This window comes from Sturnira hondurensis, unplaced genomic scaffold (assembly GCF_014824575.4).
Source record: "Sturnira hondurensis isolate 20B ecotype Veracruz unplaced genomic scaffold, ASM1482457v3 Scaffold0000473, whole genome shotgun sequence".
NCBI classification, from domain to species: domain Eukaryota; kingdom Metazoa; phylum Chordata; class Mammalia; order Chiroptera; family Phyllostomidae; genus Sturnira; species Sturnira hondurensis.
In genome coordinates this window covers 349,435-368,519 of record NW_028073104.1, presented here as the reverse complement: position 1 = coordinate 368,519, position 19,085 = coordinate 349,435, and the positions used below count along the sequence as shown (strand labels likewise).

The following is a 19,085-nucleotide window of genomic DNA, read 5'->3' as shown; positions in this document are numbered from 1 at the left end:
TATCCACGCACTTCTGATATATTTGTAGAAAAAAGAAAAAGGGAGACAGAGACAGAACAGATGAATGGACCAATGACCATAGCAATCACAGCCAGTACACACAGTGTGCCAACCTTTGAAAGACCCCACCCACGAGCTCCAAAACCCAAATGGGGCACAGGACCAAAGCCCAGGTACTAGCTGTGTGATCAATTCTGAGTGCAGAGAAAAGCATGCAACCAGGTAGACGCTTGCAGAACAAAGAACATGCTGGGCCATCCCATCCCCCTGACCATGATTCTGGATCTATGAAGAGACTATGAACTAGTTAGACAAAACGTGCAGGGTACTCTGTCAAAAAGGTCATTATAATTATTAGCCTTGCCTACCTAAAGTAATCACCAAGAAAGAGGTTTATATTCCTTTTTTTACTTTTCCCATCATTAAATTTCTTTTCTGGGTTTCCTCGAATCTTCAAGTAGGGATGCAATCCATATTTAAACACAACACTTCCACTTTCCTTTTATTTGAATCAGATCTTATGTTACCCCAATATAAAAAGTAATAAATCCCTCAGAAGAAACAGGAACATTAAATAAATGGCCAGAATTACCAGGACTTCTGGAAGAGCTATCATTTATGCATATGCCCTGCAAGCCTGACTAACGAAGAGTGTTTGCCCCCTAAACAGACAGGTTTCACACACATTTATAGTGGCAAGAGTGCTTCAAAGGGCACAGGCTGGCCAGGGTAGGAAGCCAGTGGAGTTTGGTTTAGTTATTTCAGACTGTAGGACTAACTTTGTAATCATAGCTGCTCCTTCTTTGGCTAATGCTCTTGAGTGGCTTCCTGGCTGCCACAAGCCTGTTAGGTTACTCCTGTTCCTACTCATCCTAAATGGGTTCATAAGGGGAACCTACCATCAAAATGGCCGAAGAACAAGGCAGTAGCCCCTCCTGAGCATGTATGTGGGTATGGGATTGGGAGTTGCAGAAGTAGCAGAACTTTCACAAAAACAAACTATTGTTGTTACTACGCTGAAACTCACAGAAAGAACAGTGGTTCATAGAGGCTCTCCATATCATGCATCATCTTCTACCAACTCACACTCATTCTCACCTGTTCTCTCTCACAAACATCCACATACACTCATATACATTCACATGTTTCACATAAAGCACAATACACAGAAAGTGCTTATTCCTTTAAAACTGCTATAAAAATTACCAAATAAGCAACACAGCATGGACTGATTCTACTTCTGAAATAATGAATTTGGTTGTTACAAATTATAGGAAAAAAAGAACTAAGAGTCACATGATTTTTTTAAAGGAAAATCATGCCTTCTGTAATCACATTGAAATAACACAAATATCTGGCTGAATTAAAATAAGCTCCAAAAATAAAGAAAGAAATACGGGTATATTTTCATATGTATGTAAAGTAAATTCATTACTTTTTTTTAAGTTAAAGATTTTATTTATTTATTTTTAGAGAGAGGGGAAGGGAGGGAGAAAGACAGGGAGAGAAACATCAGTGTGCAGTTGCCTCTCATGTGGCCCCCACTGAGGACCAGGCCTGCAACCCTGGCATGTGCCCTGACTGGGAATCAAACCAGCAACCCTTTGTTTTGCAGCCCACGCTCAATCCACTGAGCTACACCAGCCAGGGCATAAATTCATTATTTTAATGAAGACATAAATATATCTCCCTAAGGATCGATTCAAAACAGGACTTATTAGCCAGCATGTTTAACACCAGCCCCACCCCTCACCTAGTCAAGCCAGCAACACTCACTGGTAACATTACCGAAGGAGGGCACCTGAGCAGCACATGGTCACCATGGACAAGGATGGGCACAAAAAGCAGGGGCAGGCTCCTCAGAATGTCAGCTCAGGCAGTGCTGCAGTCAGTCAGGAAGGTTCAGCCCTTAGAGTCTATGGTTCTGGGCTACAGGTACCTCCCAAAGCAGATCCTGACTCTCCAATTGTATGTAAAAAAAAAAGGGTAAATCAGACAAGTAAAATCTGCCTTGGAATAAATAAAATATAAGCCCACTAGGAGGAAGGTAGCAGGTTGGCTCAGGCAAATCAGTATGCCCAGATAGGCAGTGTCCAGGAATGGGAGAACAGGCCAGCCAGGGCATGTGGAAAAGAGGAGTGCAATTCAAGGAGGCCAGGGCTACTATTAACTCTACAAACCGCAAAGGCAATAAGGGCCTACACAGTGGAGAAGCAGGGAAAAGAAAGTGAAGGTTAACATTGAACTATACAGTCTGTTTTTTCCAAAAGGGGCTCTGGAATTCATTTTCAATGCTCCATGCTTGAACTGAAATGCCTCTCAACACTTTGTGTAAAATATTAATATAGCATATAGAAACAGTGGCTCTAGGATATCTCTGAACACAAATTAAGTAAATTAAATTTTTATAAGCCGACAGCAAAACCTGTATCTCAGATACTAATGTTTACCTTGAGGCTCAACCATTAACAACTTCAAAAATCCTTTAAAGTAGACTACTTAGAGTTGGGGGTAGAGGAATCCTGTCACTAATTTTGAAAAGGCAACTTTTATATTTTTGTAATAACTTTTTTGACTAGTGTGGACTTTCCATGCGTAATGGAAAAAATTCTGAAGTCCTGCCAGACTACTCAAGATGACTTCCAAAATGCCAAAAACATGAGCTTTCTATAATAAATAACCTATCACATGTACATCTCAAATTAGAAAACTGGGAAGAAAACATGTTGTTTTGGTGTCAAAGTAGAGATTACAAAAGTCTGCCCATCCAGCAGAAATGTCCAACCTTTTGGCATCTCTGGGCCACACTAAAAGAAAAAGAGTTGTCTTAGGCCACACATTATATACACAAACACTAATGAAAACAAACAAAAAATCTCATAATGTTTTAAGTAAATTTTATGATTTTCTATTGGGCCACATCCATAGCCATCCTGGGCTACATGCAACCCACAGGCTGCAGGTTGGACTCCCTTGCTTGTACCCCATCCCACACTTCACCCTCATTTGCTTTCTTTAGTCCCTTATAGAACAAACACTGGTCCAGGTGCAGATGCTTAATTCACAAGGAATGCAGAGAACATAAAAATGACTGTAGGTTTGGCTGCTGGTAATCCCCCAGGCTGCTCACCATTGGAAGTAGTGCTGGAGGCCACGGCTTTCTCACTGACATCTGTTCGAGTAGAGCATTTCACTACAGAACTCTCAACTTTTTTCTTCTCAGTGGTCGGGGAGCTGTGGGACTGGGCCTCCATGATGCCTTCTCATTACTTCAGCTGTCTGGTATCAGGAACACCTACATAACATAACAGGCGCCATTAACGTCAAATAAGAGTAGGAAAAAAATCTCACTGAAAAGCACTTCCCTGTCACCTGAGGAGGTGCCTACAGCTTTAGCAAATTCAAAACCTAAAAGAGCCTTCCCTACATGTTTTCTTGCAAAAATGCCTCAAAGTTTTATTAACAAGCCAGTCAAATTCTGTCTGCATGTGCAAAAGAGGAACAGAGGACAATGTATATAATGTGGGACTTATCCCAAATTCCTACTAGGCATTTGTTATTAAATGGTCTAAATATCTCAATGTATAGCTGCGTTTATAGTGGGAAGCCCAAGTGTCACACAACACTCTTTTAAGCCACAACTACAAATGTCTCTTCAGGTGCCCAACTTTATAGAGAGGGGCATTAGGACAACTTTCCAAGCAGAAGGCTTTTAATTAATTAGATGTTTTAAAGAGCATGCAACAATTTCTCCAAACCAAGCCCTACACAAAGTTCTGAATCAGAGGATAATCTGGGTAAAGAAGCCAGTGATTTTTGCTTTCTCTCACTGAAATATCTTAATTGCAACATTCCTCTTAATCCTAATTTATTAGGTAAACCAATTTCTTTAAGCTTTCTTAAAACTTATGGCCATGTCAATTCGAGTTCTACTTTTTCAAACAAACAAAGTTACTAGGACAACACACTCACAATCCTAGAGAAAGTCAAAAGACTACCAACAGCAAAGACTGGAACCACTTAAGAAATATTAAAACTCTGCTAAAGGCAAGTTCAGTTAGTTCACTTTTCACTGGCTTCATTGATGTGATAATCACCGTAACTCATCATTCATCAATTTTCACTTTCCTTTTTTGCAGTCATGCTATACACCTATAAAGACTACAAGGAAAGATGGCAAGCACCTTCTCTGGAATGTTTTCTTCCAGCTATCTAGATTGTAACATTCATGGTGGGCATTTCTTCAGTTGAATCATCTTGCTTCTTTTCTACATTTAGCAGACAAAGCCACTGTGTGCAATCGAAACAACAATTAGCTAAAATAAGCAACTGTTTGATGAACTAAAAGAGTTAAAATGTCAGATGAAACATTTTTAGTTATTCTTAACTCAGATTTGCAAGAGAACAGCAGATTCTTTCTTTATTATACAAGAAATCTGGAATTCAAGTAACTATAAAAGCTTAAAACCCAGAGGCACTGTAGCACTAGCTTTTCCACTAACTTCCATTTCTTTTCCTTGATTATCCAGTGTCATTCACTGTAAAACACAAAAGCTATTGAAGAACAGCTTTTCTGGAATAAAAAAGGAAAAAAACAGGCACAAAGTCAAATTTACATATCAAGTATAAGATCCACTACAAATTCAGAAACATCCTTCAAAAAGCCAGTGTGAAGGAGCTCACAATGTCTTTTCTCAGAGCTGCTACCCTGCACAAGTTCAGAGTGAGGCCTTGTTTCTGGCTACCTGAATGGAATTGTTCAGTGCCTGTTTTCTCATCTGTCACATGACAGAATCAAACAGAGGGACTTAACCTTGGGGGCAAGGGGTACAGTCCTCTTTAAGAATATGTTTAAAGTTGTGGAGCTTCTCCCTAGAAGAATATCCTTAAACAGGAAAGAGTACATTTAATTTTAGAAAGAACACAGGCCCTCCAAAGATTTCCATGAATCAGGATAAAGAGCCCTTGAGGGAGAAATTTTCAATGGCCCCTTCTAGCTCTAACAATCTCAGAATGATTCTTCAATTTTTTAATACTCACCCAAAATTGACTTAAATATCATCTTTAAAATACGCCACAAGATCAATTAATCCCCATCCACAGCACTGTTCATCAGAGTGGCACAGGAACCACCTGAATCAGCACTGCCTTAGAGTTTGTGAAACACTCGGACTGTGAGGTCCAATCCCTGGTATTTTGGAGGGTGGCACCAGGGTACCTGCAATGCAACCAGCACTAGTGATTATGAGGCTCACTAAAGCTTGCAGACAACTGCCCTATACATTTTTGTTCACTACTATGTACCCAGTGCAACAGGTACCTATTTAATTCTTAGCTGACTAAATAAAGGAGTTAACTGCACCCCAGCTAAATTCCAACAGTGTACATGAGCCTAGCCCAACACCCACCACAATGATGAACACCTAATCTGGAATCTTTGCTGAAAGTCCCTCCTCCCTGCAAACAGTGAGCTCCATGAGGGCAAACCCTTAGCTATCTTCCCAGCACTTCATACCCCTAAGAATGTATACTGAGTAAATACAGGGTACAGTGATGACCCCATGACCCAGATTCTGCAATGTCTTAAATCTTAAATGCCATTGGTTTAACTATGTATCTTTCATACCTACAATGTTTCTTTGAAAACTGGCAAATTACATAAAAACTAAAAACTTTAATAGGAATATTTAATTAATCAAAACACTCCGTTCTCAACCATTTTGGATAAACAGGCATTTACTATGCTTGTCTCCCTCAAAACACTGACTTTTATTGGCTGAATATGAATGGAGTTTATTAAATTCAAACTGCCAACAGAAACAAGCCAATGGACCAGAAAAACCCATGAAGAGATGGAATTCCTGGTAAGAAGTTAGTCTCTTCCTTATTAGATGGAGCTAATTAACAGTAGTGAAGGACAACTCATCAAAGTTCCTTGACAAACTTGGTTTTCAGAGTTGCTGGTTTTTACCCCAAGCAAAGGACTTCATTTTAACAAAGCAATAAAACCTCCAAATACTCATCACCACAGAGAGGGGCTCATGTGAGATGAGGTAAAGCCCCAGGCACTGACTGAAATCACGCTAATTAATGGTCGTAGAGAATACTAATTCCTATCCTTCACCCCTCCTTTGAACTGAATTTTTAAAAAATAGGCCCTTAGTCACTCAGGAGTGTACCTCCTTCTTCTATTTTGACAACTTATTTTTTGGATCTCATTAGTAAGTAACTAATTATTTAAAAGTGTGGCCTGTGTTTAAAACAGGGCTATAAAAATGGCAACTTGCCAAGGCAGACATCTGCTTCCTGTATATTCCTATAAATTATATCAGCTTATTTTACTGATAAAAACACTACTTTTTCCCTGTCAGTTACAAAAGAGAAAGTTTTAACATTCTAGACTCTCACACCTCATCAACACTCTGCACTAAGTTAGTGAGCAGAAAAGAGAATCTGCTTCTAGCTGTGGTGGTGGTTTTTTCATACAATATTAAGCCAAGCTGAGAAACTCAGTCATGAGCTGACACACAAAAGCCTGAGGTACAGACGTGACCAGTAAAAATTCCTGATGAAATCCTGAGACATACATAATTGGGACCATAGCCCACAGTAGTACTTTTAAAACCTGTAATTCCCTAAATGATGAAGTACAATTTATTTAGAATATAACAATCAAGGAAAACTTTCTGGTTCTGCTTCACTTTAAAGATTTTTTTCTCTAAGGGAAATGCAAGTGTTTTTAGATGTGAATGAAACAAGCCATTTTCACAACCACGTTTTCTCACAACTCCACACTGTTCTCCTTCAATCCCTTTCACCACTGAAACATTTCATGCAAGATTTGCTGGCATGCCTCTTGACTTTTTATGCTAATAAGGGAAAAAACTGCAGCTGATGTGACTCCCAACAACTTGAGTATATTTTAAAAACTGCAACCAAGGAAAACTGTGCTAATAATGTATGCCTGCCAATGCCCAGAGTCTCAGATAATGGAGGAGTAAAGATTCTTTCCTGAAAGCAATCATGGATTTTCCTCACTCAGTTGGCCCTGAACCTTTTGTAATCTCCTGAAGTTTAAACCCTGGGCACAGTGACTTCCAGACCCCGTTTTAAACCCAATCCCTCTCCTATTAGCGACCTGCCTGCAGGTAGGTCTTTTCTGTTTAAATTATAAATCTGAATTTGCTTAGACCTCCTATAGATTGAACTGACCAGGTGCCACTGAACAGATGATGCTACATCTGTACAAGTGTAGGTCTGCACTTGCAAGTCAAAAAAAAAAAAAAAAAGCAACATTTTCCAAACTCTAGAATTCTTGTGGGGACATTTAACACAAAAAGCCTAAGGTGGCGCTACCTGTAGAGTTGCCACTAAGGCTGCAAAAAACAAACTTTTATATTTGCAAAAAAGTCGATTGGAATCATGGTTTGTCTTAAGCTGTGGAACTCGGTAGTTTTATTCTGAGCGCTGGCCTTCTGCGTGTCCAACCTGAGCTCCCAGCACGTGTTGTCCCTCAGACTGTTCCAGAGTCCGGGTCTTCACACCCTGTCCGCTTCCCCACCCGGAGGCCCGCCATCGGGCCTCCGCCTTGTGGTCGGGACTGGACGTTAGCACTGTCCTTAAGCCCCGCGCCGCTGACTCTGTTCCGTTCACGGCGGTGCCCAACGCCGGAGCAAACATAGGCCTGGCTCCTCGAAAACAGCAGGGTATCTGGGCCGAGCATGAAGAGGGTGCAGGGGGCGGGGCGGCACCCGACCCAGTTCCCATCCGCATTCCCGCAGCGATCTTCCTGAAAGTGCAAAACCGGGCAGAATAATCGGAGCCCCGCAGGACCTCTGCCGGCCAAAGACGTGCCCCCTATCACTTTCATCAGGCAGGTTATCTGCTCCACGGGAATATTCTAATTAAGGTCCCGCAGCATTTTCATCAGTTAGTTAACCATAGCAGGCCTGCTTTCATCTGCAAGGCTGTTTTATCAGCTGAATACAGAGGTGCAACTTTCTAGGTACTTTGTAACACCCTGTGTGTTGCACTACAATAAAACACTGGAACACTTAAGTCTTCAAGAAACCACAGACGTGTGCTTCACTCACAAAACGTGTAACTCACCATCCATTCACCTGGCCCCCAAATACTGTTTCTTCATTAGCTGCCGTAAATAGATTCAGGTGCTGTGAATGGGTCTGGCATAGACACATCTCATGTGTCTCAGGGAGAGAGGACCTCAGTGGAGTTTCAAAGTTCAACCTTAACTATGAAGCTTTTTGTAGTAAATCGAGAGCATGAAAAACCAAAAGGTGCTCTCGATTTACTTTCCCCTTGGAAAGGTGCAAAAATCAGCCTTTCCCCTTGCAGGTCTCTGCAGTGAAAACTGGGATCCCCATGGAAACCAGAATTCCTTTACCCTGCTTAAAAATTTTAGGAGAAGGCACCAGTACTAAAACCAACATGTAAAATTGTTTGAGCTGTATAAAACAACTTTCTAATCCAGGCTGAAATGAAAACAGTAGTCATAAAACTGATAATGCATCCTTAGTGAACAGCAGAGTACTTATTTCCCTAATCCAGTTGGTTTCTTTTTAAATTGCCTAAATTTGGGCAAAAATTCCGTTTGATTTGTTTTCTTAATGTATTTAAGATTTAATACAACTAAGTTAAAAGCCTGCTTAACCATAGCCTGATCAGTTTCTGGTAAGTTAAAACAGCTACTGCCAATGGGGGACCAGAAAGAGAAGACATTCCAGTAGGCAGAGATGAGATTTTAACAGCACAGTAAGAAATTATTCTTTGCAATTTAGAAAACTATTGTTCAAGTGGAATAAGGCTTTCCTGGAAAGAAACTGCATTTACCTACACCTGCCTATATGTTTATAAGTTGAATGATTTCCCTAATGTGTTAATATTTTTAAAATCCATTAAGGCACCAGCCTGTGTGAGGATTTGAGGGGCCTCCCCTGTATCACTGATGAGTGACAGTTCTCTCTTACTTTATCATTACAGATTAACTGCTACTTCAAGATGATGCTCTTGGAGAAACCATTTAGGTGAATTTCCTACTAAAAAGTTTTACCTTCCTACAGCATTAAAATTTGGTTCTTGAAGAAAATAAGTCCTTTAGAAAGAGAATTTGTTTAAAAAAATAAAAAAGCACAAACCTAATGCTGATTTTAACTTTGGATAAATTATGAAAGTGAGAAAAAGTCTGAGTTTCAATGAACAAAATTTAGGGAATTTTAAAAATTTTCAGTGGATTTCATACAATCATGCATTATAGTTAACCTTTTATAGGTGTCTAGCGTTGTTTCTTTTCCTTCTGCTAAAAATATTTTCTCAATTTAAAAACAATCACATATGCATAACATCTGTGACACACAAACAGTTCCTAAGATTTCTAAGGCTTTTTTCTCCTTTCCCTATCTGCCTTGCCTTTCTTTCCTGAAAAAAAAAAAAAGAGGCTCAACTTCGTAAGTTCTTACTAAAATCATGATGAAGTTTTAATTATACTACTTTTAAATTTACAATTATTTTACCTTTATGTATGACTTTTCTCCATAATCAGGAAAACCTAAAGCCTTACTTGCAAATAAGAAAGCTACTATATATTCAGGTTGCCATAAGTGGTCTTTGGTAGCCTAAAGAGTTCCCCACATGTGCTGCCTATTGCTGCCTATTGTTTTCAATCTTTCCTACATTTCTGAAGCTACTAATCTCTGATAAACAGTATTCAGAATTCATGTCCCCAAATGGAATTACCTAAAGGGGAAATAATTACCTGGCTAAAGATTAAGTAATTTGGTTTCAGTAAATTAACTACATCAAAACTTTTAAAGAACCCATATATTAAACTATAACCACTGAAAATCTTATTTGACATGAAGTAATCATTGTTATTACGATTAAAATCACAAATGATATTTTGTGTGCCAGTTTTACTTTTCTGCTATGTGTATTTAAAAAAAAGATCAGCTACTCTTTCTCTGTTGCCAGTAGTACTTTATGAGAAACATTTGAGGGGAGTATAAGGTCTCTAAATTACAGTTGTTAGCCATCTGAGTTTTGCTAAACTGTGAAACACCAGTCCAGTGTACTTTGGTTAGACTTAGCAGGTACAGACCATGCACAGCAGGTGCCATTAATGAATATATAATAATGTGGAGTAAGCTGGCATCCCCACTTTAGTAAGGTATGCTGGAGACAAATAATGCTCAGACAGAAAATTAGATCTGTAAGTCAGTTATCAACCCATGTATCAGCTAAACTCATGAAAACTGTGTTTCCCTTAAACCCACAGAATCAAAAAATGGCATGAAGAATCAAAGGCACCCCTTGTCTCATTTCACTAAGGTTTACAGGAACCGGTTTCACACATTTTCAGGAAAAAAAAAACACTTAAATTTAAAAATTATTCTTACAGAATTTCCCATAACTTTTGGTTCCAAGAATCATGTGTATCTTTACCAGCAAGCGTAAGAGGGTAGAGCGCATGTTCTATGAAGAGTAATTTACTTTTAAACTATCACAAATATTAGAACAATCCTGGTTGGGTGTTAAATTCAACTAAAGCTATTCCAAAGATATTAATGTAGTATTTTGTTCATCACACTGTATCTTCCCGGCTTTTAAACTTGTGATTCTTGAATCTTACTTGCACTTTAAAAAGCGAATTTTTCAAAATTTAAGAATTAAAAATTAAGACTTATTCAGTGAAAAACTAATTCCAGTCCACTAAGCCTATAAACTTTGCTTATTCAAAGACAATATTCTTCAGCTATCTTATTTTTTACCTCTCCCCCTAACCCTGCACAGAAATGCCAATGTAAACTATACCAAACTGCATACCCTCCCAATGAAACACTTGGGCACACAATTTCACTTGAACAGCACAGCTCTAACAGCAGATGTTGTCCTAACATGGCATGGCCTAGTCCACACTTCTGCCCACACTATTTAGGTTTCCATACATCTTAGTTCATTAAGGCTTCATTCTTAAACTTGCTGGCTGAGGTTTCTCTACACACAGATAACTCCCTTTGGTTATTGTTACTTTTTGTTTTGGGGGGGCATGCATTTGTTTTTACAGATTCTTGAGACTAAATTATTTTTTAAAATATCACAAAATGAAATCAATAACGGGGTTAACTGCCTCATTCCTTCATTACTGCAATTTGAGAGTTATTGTTCGACTAAATTACGAGTATTCCATCTCTTTTTTGTAAAAATGAATAGTGTATCATGTAAAGCACTCTAGAATATTGTTAGGTGTTTTATGTAATTTTCAAAAAACAGTCTAAATGTCTAATACTAAAAATGTCCACATGAAAATAAGCAAATAAAATATCATACTGCATTCTGAAGGTATTCCAATAAACAGTTTTAAATAAAATTACATTTACCTCCCATTATTTATGTCACATAAAAATTACTCAAATATACAATCAAATGCTTATGTTTAAAACATGCTCCTCTCTCCTCTCTCCCTCCATATCTCTCTCTTTCTCTCTCTCTCTTCCTCTCTCTCTCTCTCTCACACACACACACACACAAACACACACACACATTTCCCCTACTCTCCATAAAAGAAAAGAACCACTAGCTGTGTCAGGCCAGTAATCAATCCAATTTACTGCAGGTACAATTTAAATGTGCAGTGCATGCCACAACAAAACCACAGTGTGATGCCAACTGGGCCCTTAAAGTTTTCCCCTAAATCTCTGGAAAGGAGATTTAAAAGAAAGCAGGGATTACAGTCAGCTTTAAGGTAGGGAGGAGACTTACCTCAAACCCAGCCAAGCGGAAATCAGAGCAGTAATTCTACAAGTCAACAGAGTACACTTTCAAAGCTATAATGGTGTGAAGAAGTGCTGGGCAGCATGGCCTGAAGGCAGCACTAATACACTGATGACTAATGGCTGGGCTGGGGCAGACAATGAATTTGGGGATTGAAAACTAACAGGAACCATGCAGTACTTTGACAAATGGGCTTTCACAATTTCATTCATTGAACAACCTTTAAGCACAAAATTGGCTCTAGTTCACTTGGGAATTACGTGGCATGTTGTTGGACCATGATGTAAGTATTTTCTTTTTTAATTATGACTCTTATGCAAAATGCAAAAGCACCATATAGAAGGACACAACTATAGATAGTGCAGATGCAGATGTGAAGCTCAGTACAATACTGCCTTTTCAGGAGGGGGCTGAAATGTTCCAGTGCCACTTTATTAACTATGTAATGGTTGATTCATTCACTCACTTTCTTTAGAGAGCCATAGATTTTCTGGGACATTTTGTCCAGTTATAATATCTCTCTATCTATACACACAAAACATAAAAATACTTTCATGTTAAAAAAAACTAAAAGTCATTATGAGATGTTGTACTTAAATGCAATGCATTTATAAGTGGAAAAAGTCTAATTTTAAGGGGCAAGAAAAAGGAAATGTGCCTTAAAACAACTGCAGAGCCATGTGAAGTGTGCAATGAAATGCACTTACAAACTCATTTAACATCTAATTTCTTTCAAACAGCTTCCCTCCCTCATCCCCACATAACTAGCTCATTGATTTAAAAATAATAATTTTGGCAATTTTTAAAAAGAGAATTAAGTATTTCAACCACCTCTAAATTAACAAATACCACTTACCCCAGACAGCATTGCCTTTAGCAGCTCCTAAAAACTTAAGCAAAAGATCTTAAAACAGGAAGCTTAGTGAGCTCATAAAACTGTTGTTGGAGCCAGGAACACATAGCATATTTAATCTGCAAACTGTGAGAGTCTACAGTGATTTCAGCTAGATCTGAGGCATGCCCTTAAGGTTTGCTGGGATCTGGGATTAGGGGGTTGATAAGAACCTCTACTGCCCATGGACATGTTTTTCTTCTGCAGTTAAACACAAATGCATAGAGACATTTGACTGCTGCTTGGCATTACTGTTCAAGTTATATAAAAGCTCTGCAGCTCCTTTTGCTGTCAATATATCAAAGTTGTTTTAAAAAATCATCAAAGTGTGAAATTTCATTTAAAGTCTTCACCGGTCTACAGCTCTATTTCACAGACCCGTCAAATAAAAGTAAAAATGAAAAAAATACACTGAAAGTACTTGAAAAAGTTTGCAGCGATACCCTGCACTGTTGTTGTTTATTCTGTCTCCCTTTATTTGCTCTGAAACTAGAACAAATCATTTTTTATCTAGAAAAATTACAACACAAAGTGAAGAACAGCATCTTCTACTAGACTTTAGTTAAAAAAACAACGTGAAGTCATTATTAGAGTGGAATCTTTTGCTTAACATATTAAATACGCACACATTCCTCTATAGTCTTCTCTGCATTTTAATTGTCTCTCATATATAAGTTGGCAGAAAATTCGACTCTTTCAAAACAAATTAGATTGACTATAGAATATGAATGCCAGCAAAACTAAAACCTCCTTCAAAGAATTCTTTAGCTGGGTATTTACAACAATTGCATAAAGAAGAAAAGTCTGACTTTTAAGATAATCTACTATAGTCTAAAAGCATTAACATTCCATTGCTAAGGTTTTCTTGAGGATTTCATGACTCATTGATTCACTTTTCCTTCAAGACTGTTTTTTTCTAGTAAATTACTGTCCATATAAGTGAGTTCATGGAATAATGATCATTAAATTGTCTCCTTTCATAAACTCCCAAACCTTATCTTCAAAAAAGGGGGGAGGAGGATTTTAGCAAGATATCTTACAGAGAAGGAACGACCTCTGGCTAGGTAGGCACAGAAGTCTGAACCCCTACAGCATGCAGGTAATTAAGAAAATTGGCCTAGAAACAAAGAAAAGTTCAACTTTTAGGAGTGGGCATCAAATTGATAAATTAATGATTCATTAAATAAGTAATGCAATAACTCAGCAGAGCCATTTTTCACCAGTACTCATTTTCTCATCATTTCTGTGTGTAGTTCTTTGCAAACCAGTCACACAACAAAATGTGCTTATCCCAGTCTTCAATCAAGGAATACCAAACACATTAAAGATACTGATAATTGGTAGGAATCCGAGTTGAACCAACTAACCTATGAATAATAATACAATCTATACCTTTTGAAGTGTTTCACAAGACACCTCTCACATTGAGATCATTAAGGCATCTTAAACCAAAGCTTCCCTAAGCTGACTTTAAGAATTATATACTCTGAAAGGAGACACCCTTAAGCAGGGAGTTTTTTAATTAAATAGCTTTTACTATAATATAAGTTATCTTCTCTCTTAAGTATGCTGTTACAACTAATTTATATGTTTTCTTCATATTTGTTTTAGGTTTGACTATAGTATAACTGGACAAAGTGTTTATTCACCAGGCTGTTAAGACCAATATTTCGTAACATAAACAAATTCCTTAGATACCTCATACTGTTTACATTAAGACTGATCACCACTGCCTTAGTATATCCCCACAACTGAAATACTGTTATGCTTTAGAAAAAATGAAGAGATTTTGAGGTTATTTTTACTCCTATAAAACAGCATTTTCCTTTCAAAATAATCTTGACAGATGTAATTAAGAAACTGTCAGACTATTATTAATTTTTAATTTAAAACCTAAATGAAATAATTACAGGAATCAATCAATAAGGCACCTATTCAAACTACAGGGCAATTACATAAATACTCAAAATTAATACTTTAGACCAATTCTTGAAGATTTCAGTCTCTAATATACTAAGACTCAAACAACACAGTAAGTGTAACATGGGAAGAATGAATAGTTCCTGCTTTAAACAGATTGAAATGAAATCACTACTGTTGGCCAAGGCAGAGCACCCCCGCCACCAGCCATGCCCAATCTACTCAAGTTGCAACTCTTTTTAAGTTAATTTATTTCAACCAGACACATATTTCAGGGATCTAAAACACTGCCTCATGCAGATTCTGTACAAAATCACATATGGGGGGGGAAAGCCTAATTATTGTGAATTTCCAGCAAAGTGCTCTGGAAACACGAATTGGAGAGAAGGAAAGGAAAAGGAGAGCTGAAGGTGTTTTTTTAGAACTAATAATACTAGTCATGCTAATGAGCACTACCTTTGTACAGTGGCTGGCCCTCAAATCAAACTGAGAGGAAACAAAGTTTTGCCATCACAAAATATGCCTTTGGGGATACTGATTTTTAAGTTAGTTACTAAGAAATTGAAGACTCAGAACTTTAGGCTCTCCCACTTGCCTGCCTACACGAATTCAGACAGAAAAAAGAAAACTGCTTAAGGGTGGAACATCACCACAGAATCATAAATTAAATGCAGGAGACAGGGAGAAATACAGCAAAGTGTGTTTTTTGGATATCCCTCTATGTACAATTGTTTCTGGGTGGCCCAACAAGAATTTGTTTACCACATGTTTGCTTTTTCTCATCTACCTGTACATTGCCTAATTTCCCTTTGAAATCCCAGACCCCTGCCTCCCTCTCTTTTGTTCGGAATGCCATATAAACCCCAACTACCCAATGACTCCTTGGGTCTCCTGTATTTCTTAAGGCAGCCCTGTACATACATCTGTAATAAATTTGGACATTTTCTCCTGTTAATCTGTCTCATGTTAATTTGATCATTAGCCCAGCTAGAATAACTTAGAAGATGGAAGGGAAAATTATGCTTTGTGTCCCCAAACCTCTGACTAAAGAGCTCTTTTACTTGGAGATGCAGACAGCCCATCATTTCAAACTGAAATGGCAGCTGGAAAATGTGTAACAGCTGGCAAAGAGCTGGGAGAAAATGTTTTACATAAATACATGTGCATATAAACTGGCAGAGGGCCACAAGCTCTGTGCCCAAGGCCAGAATCTACTCGGCACTGCAAACCAGAGAGCTGAGGAGTTCGGGACAGGAGAACTGCAAGGAGGATGCCTCCTTAAGCCTCTTGCTACAAGGAGTCAGCAAAAGAAAACTGGGTTCAGCCTCCCTACGGCATCTCCAGAAGCAGGTGCAATCAGCGACAGGAGCACAAAGTTCAGGGAAGGATAACAGGCCCTGGTGTACAGCGGTGCTTTGGCACCTGGGAATCTGCTTAAAAGTCGCTTCACAAAGTCTCCAACTTTGGGGTAAATATTTACTCCGTCTTCACCTTCTCCGGCCTATTTTCCCTCCTAACTCAAGAAAGTAACTGTCCCCTAAAAAGTGGTTCATACACAACTCTGCTCTGCGAAAATGCAGCCTAAGTGATTACTGCAGGGGCCACCGTTACCCCCCCCTACTTACTCCCTGCAGCTTCTAACTCGTTTACTTGTTTTCTTTGTGTGTGTGCGTGTGTGCTGTCCCTAAAAAGGAAAAGAAATGAAAGAATCCCAAATCATATACAGATGGTACAACTTTCACTTTTCCTCTATTACTTCGGAGGCGCGTCTCTCCCAGAGAACACACCGCTCCCCCACCCTCCGAAAGGAGGCGCAGGCTGGAGGAAGCCGCGCAGTAGCGAGTCCCGCGCGGACCCGCCTGCCACCCGCCAGTCACTCGCCGCGCCCGGCACCCGAGGGGGATGTAACAGTGCGCAGGCAGGCGCTCTGGCTTTGGGGTCTAATGCAGTTCATTCACACCCTTTGAGTGAGGAATGGGGTTGAGGGGCACCGCCGCCGCTGCTGCAAACTTCGTCTCCCTCTGGGACTTGCAATTCTCCAGTCCGTCTCCGGAAGGCCGAGGGGCCAGACACTTGGAAAGGGAGCTTCAAGGAGGAAGCAGCAAATGAAAGCCTTGTTCTGACGCCTTAACCGTTGCTCTCTAAAACTGGGCGCCTCTGACAGCCATTTTCACATCCTGCCCCCCGCATTAGGGATCCCCCTTGGAACTGGTAGCGCTGGCGCGGCCACAGGAGCCCGCTGCCCCGCGCGGGGCTAGCGAAACAAAGAACTTTGGGCGGGACGTACCTGCGGCTGCGGCGGCGGCGGCGGCGGCTGTCAAGTCCCCTAACTTCCCATAGACCCTCCTCAGGAAAGCAGGCGAGCCTCTCCCCGCTCAACGAGGCGCGAGCCGCTCGGGCTACAGCTAGCGATGGAGCTGGACGCTGGAAGCACAAGCAGCCGGCATAGTGCGGCGCGGGCAGCCGCGGGTAGAGCCAGTCGGGGCGGTGAGTGTGCGCGACCGCGAGTGTGCAAGCGCGCTGGTGGCGCAGCCCCAACCCGCTCCCTCCCGCTCTCGGAGCTCCGGCAGCGGTTTCAGGGATCGTGTAATCCGATCCCTTCTGACTCACAGGCCTTGAGTGACAGTTCTGATTTGGTTAACCCACGGGAGGGAGGAGAAAAAGAAAGAAAACCCCCACCGTACGCCTCTCCTGGTATCCAATCGACTTTCTCGAAGAAAGTCCCATCTCGACCAGGAGACCCGCGGTGATGGAGCCCCCTGTCCGGGCCCAGCGCAGTCCGCGCAACTCAAGCGGTGGAAAAGTTGTCCCTCGGTTCTGCGCGTTCCTCCCTCACGCTCCCTCCTTCCCTTCTCTCCTCTTCCTCCTCCTCCAGCCTGTGCTCCTCCTCCCCAAGTTTTAACAGATGTTGCGGGACTCTCCCCTCACCCTCGAGCTCCCTTTCCCTCCTCCCATACTCCTATCCGGTCTCTCTACTTTCCGCCACTCTCCTACGTGGTGGGTAGGGACAGAGCTGCTGGGTGCCTGCCGCCGCAGGGGCCAAAGTTGGAAAAACTTGGGAGTGTAGCTCGCCTTACTTTTGCTTTCTGGCTCCTTCCAAGCCGTGCCTTCTCCCCGCGTCCGAAGTGGATCTTAGCTGCGATGTGGACGGTGCTGGCGAGGAGGCGGGGCGCCTCGCGAGTCCTGGGCTGGGGGGGCGGGGGGAGCCCAAGCACCCAGAGCCACGCGCGCGCTCCCTCTTTCCCCACCACCCCCGACCCCCCGCCCGCCTCCTCCGTCTCCTCTGTCTCCTCGGCCTTCGCCTTTCTCCGGTCCTCACAGGGACACATTCAGGCCTGCTCCTCCTCTTCCCCCTCCTTGACCCTGCGCCCGCTCGGCGCGCCGAGGCCCCACCCACCGGGCTATGAGAAGGGGGCCCGGGCATGATGTCACGGCCATCCTCCCCGCTTTCGCTCGCTGCACCTCCTGGGCGCCCTCGCTGGCCCCCCACCCCAGCGCCCCGTGGGCGCGAGCTGTGTCCTGCTGGTTCCCTTCGCTTCACACCCTGCCTCTCTGCTTCCCTTTCTCTCACTCACAGTTTGTTTGTGTCCCCTTTATTTTTTAAGGCCTCTCCGAGCACACCCCCATTGGCTCCCCCTCTATTTTTACATTTCCCCAAGCCAACCCTGAAACTCCTTTTCAGCACCAGAGGATGCTTTTGGAAGCTCTGGGATTTCCTCTCCCTCGGACTCATCTGCCCTTGGAGCCAAAATCTGGGAAGTGGAAACTCCCACTTACATTGCTTGTCCCCTTGGGCTACTTTATAAAAAACACAAAAACAAAGACCCCGGGTTTGGAGCCTGAACTCTAAGGTAGTGTTTTTCCGAGATACAAAGTTTCTCTGTCCCTGATTTTTCAGCGGTCATACTAGTAAAAACCATTTTCCTCCTTTCTCAACCAGAGGTCCACATTCATCTGTTCCCTTTCAATGCACCCAATCTGGAAACGGAACCTTAAAACGGAGTTTGCATGGGGAGGGAGCTGGGAGGAGTCAAAGGAAGACAAAGAAGGAAAAGAAAACTCCTGTGGCATTCCAAAATCCATTCTCCTGGGATAAACTGAGCGGCTACTCACCTGCCCCCACACTCCCCCACACCCTCCCCCAGAAGCGCTGGGGGCTCTGGGTGTACTTGTGTTGACTGGTTGAGCTTCTTGACTGAAGGTAAGAGAGTGGGTGGATGAAAGATTAGTTACTATGATTTGGAGAGCATTTAAAGGTTCATCTGTTTAGCCCTGGCTGGTGTAGCTCAGTGGATTGAGCACGGGCCTGCGAACCAAGCAACCGAGGTTCGATTCCCAGTCAGGGCACATGCCTGGGTTGCACGCCAGTTTCCAGCAGCGGGCGCACGAGAAGCAACCATACATTGGTATTTCTCTCCCTCTCTCCTTCCCTTTCCCCTCTAAGGATAAATAAATAAACTCTAAAAAAAATAAATAAGATAAATAA

General features: G+C 41.4%; 1 protein-coding gene across 1 annotated transcript in view; it reads right to left on the bottom strand.

Moving 5' to 3' along the window:
• The window catches only part of LOC118983884 (transcriptional activator GLI3-like), a 118,297-nt gene extending 100,448 nt beyond the window's left edge, over positions 1-17,849 (bottom strand). The window contains exons 1-2 of the mRNA XM_037041560.1: positions 17,677-17,849; positions 3,131-3,295 (exon numbers count right to left, since the gene is read on the bottom strand). Coding sequence (XP_036897455.1) covers positions 3,131-3,254 — 124 coding nt within the window. The 5' untranslated portion in view covers positions 3,255-3,295; positions 17,677-17,849. The remainder of the gene's footprint in view (positions 1-3,130; positions 3,296-17,676) is intronic.
• Between the last annotated feature and the right edge of the window lie 1,236 nt (positions 17,850-19,085).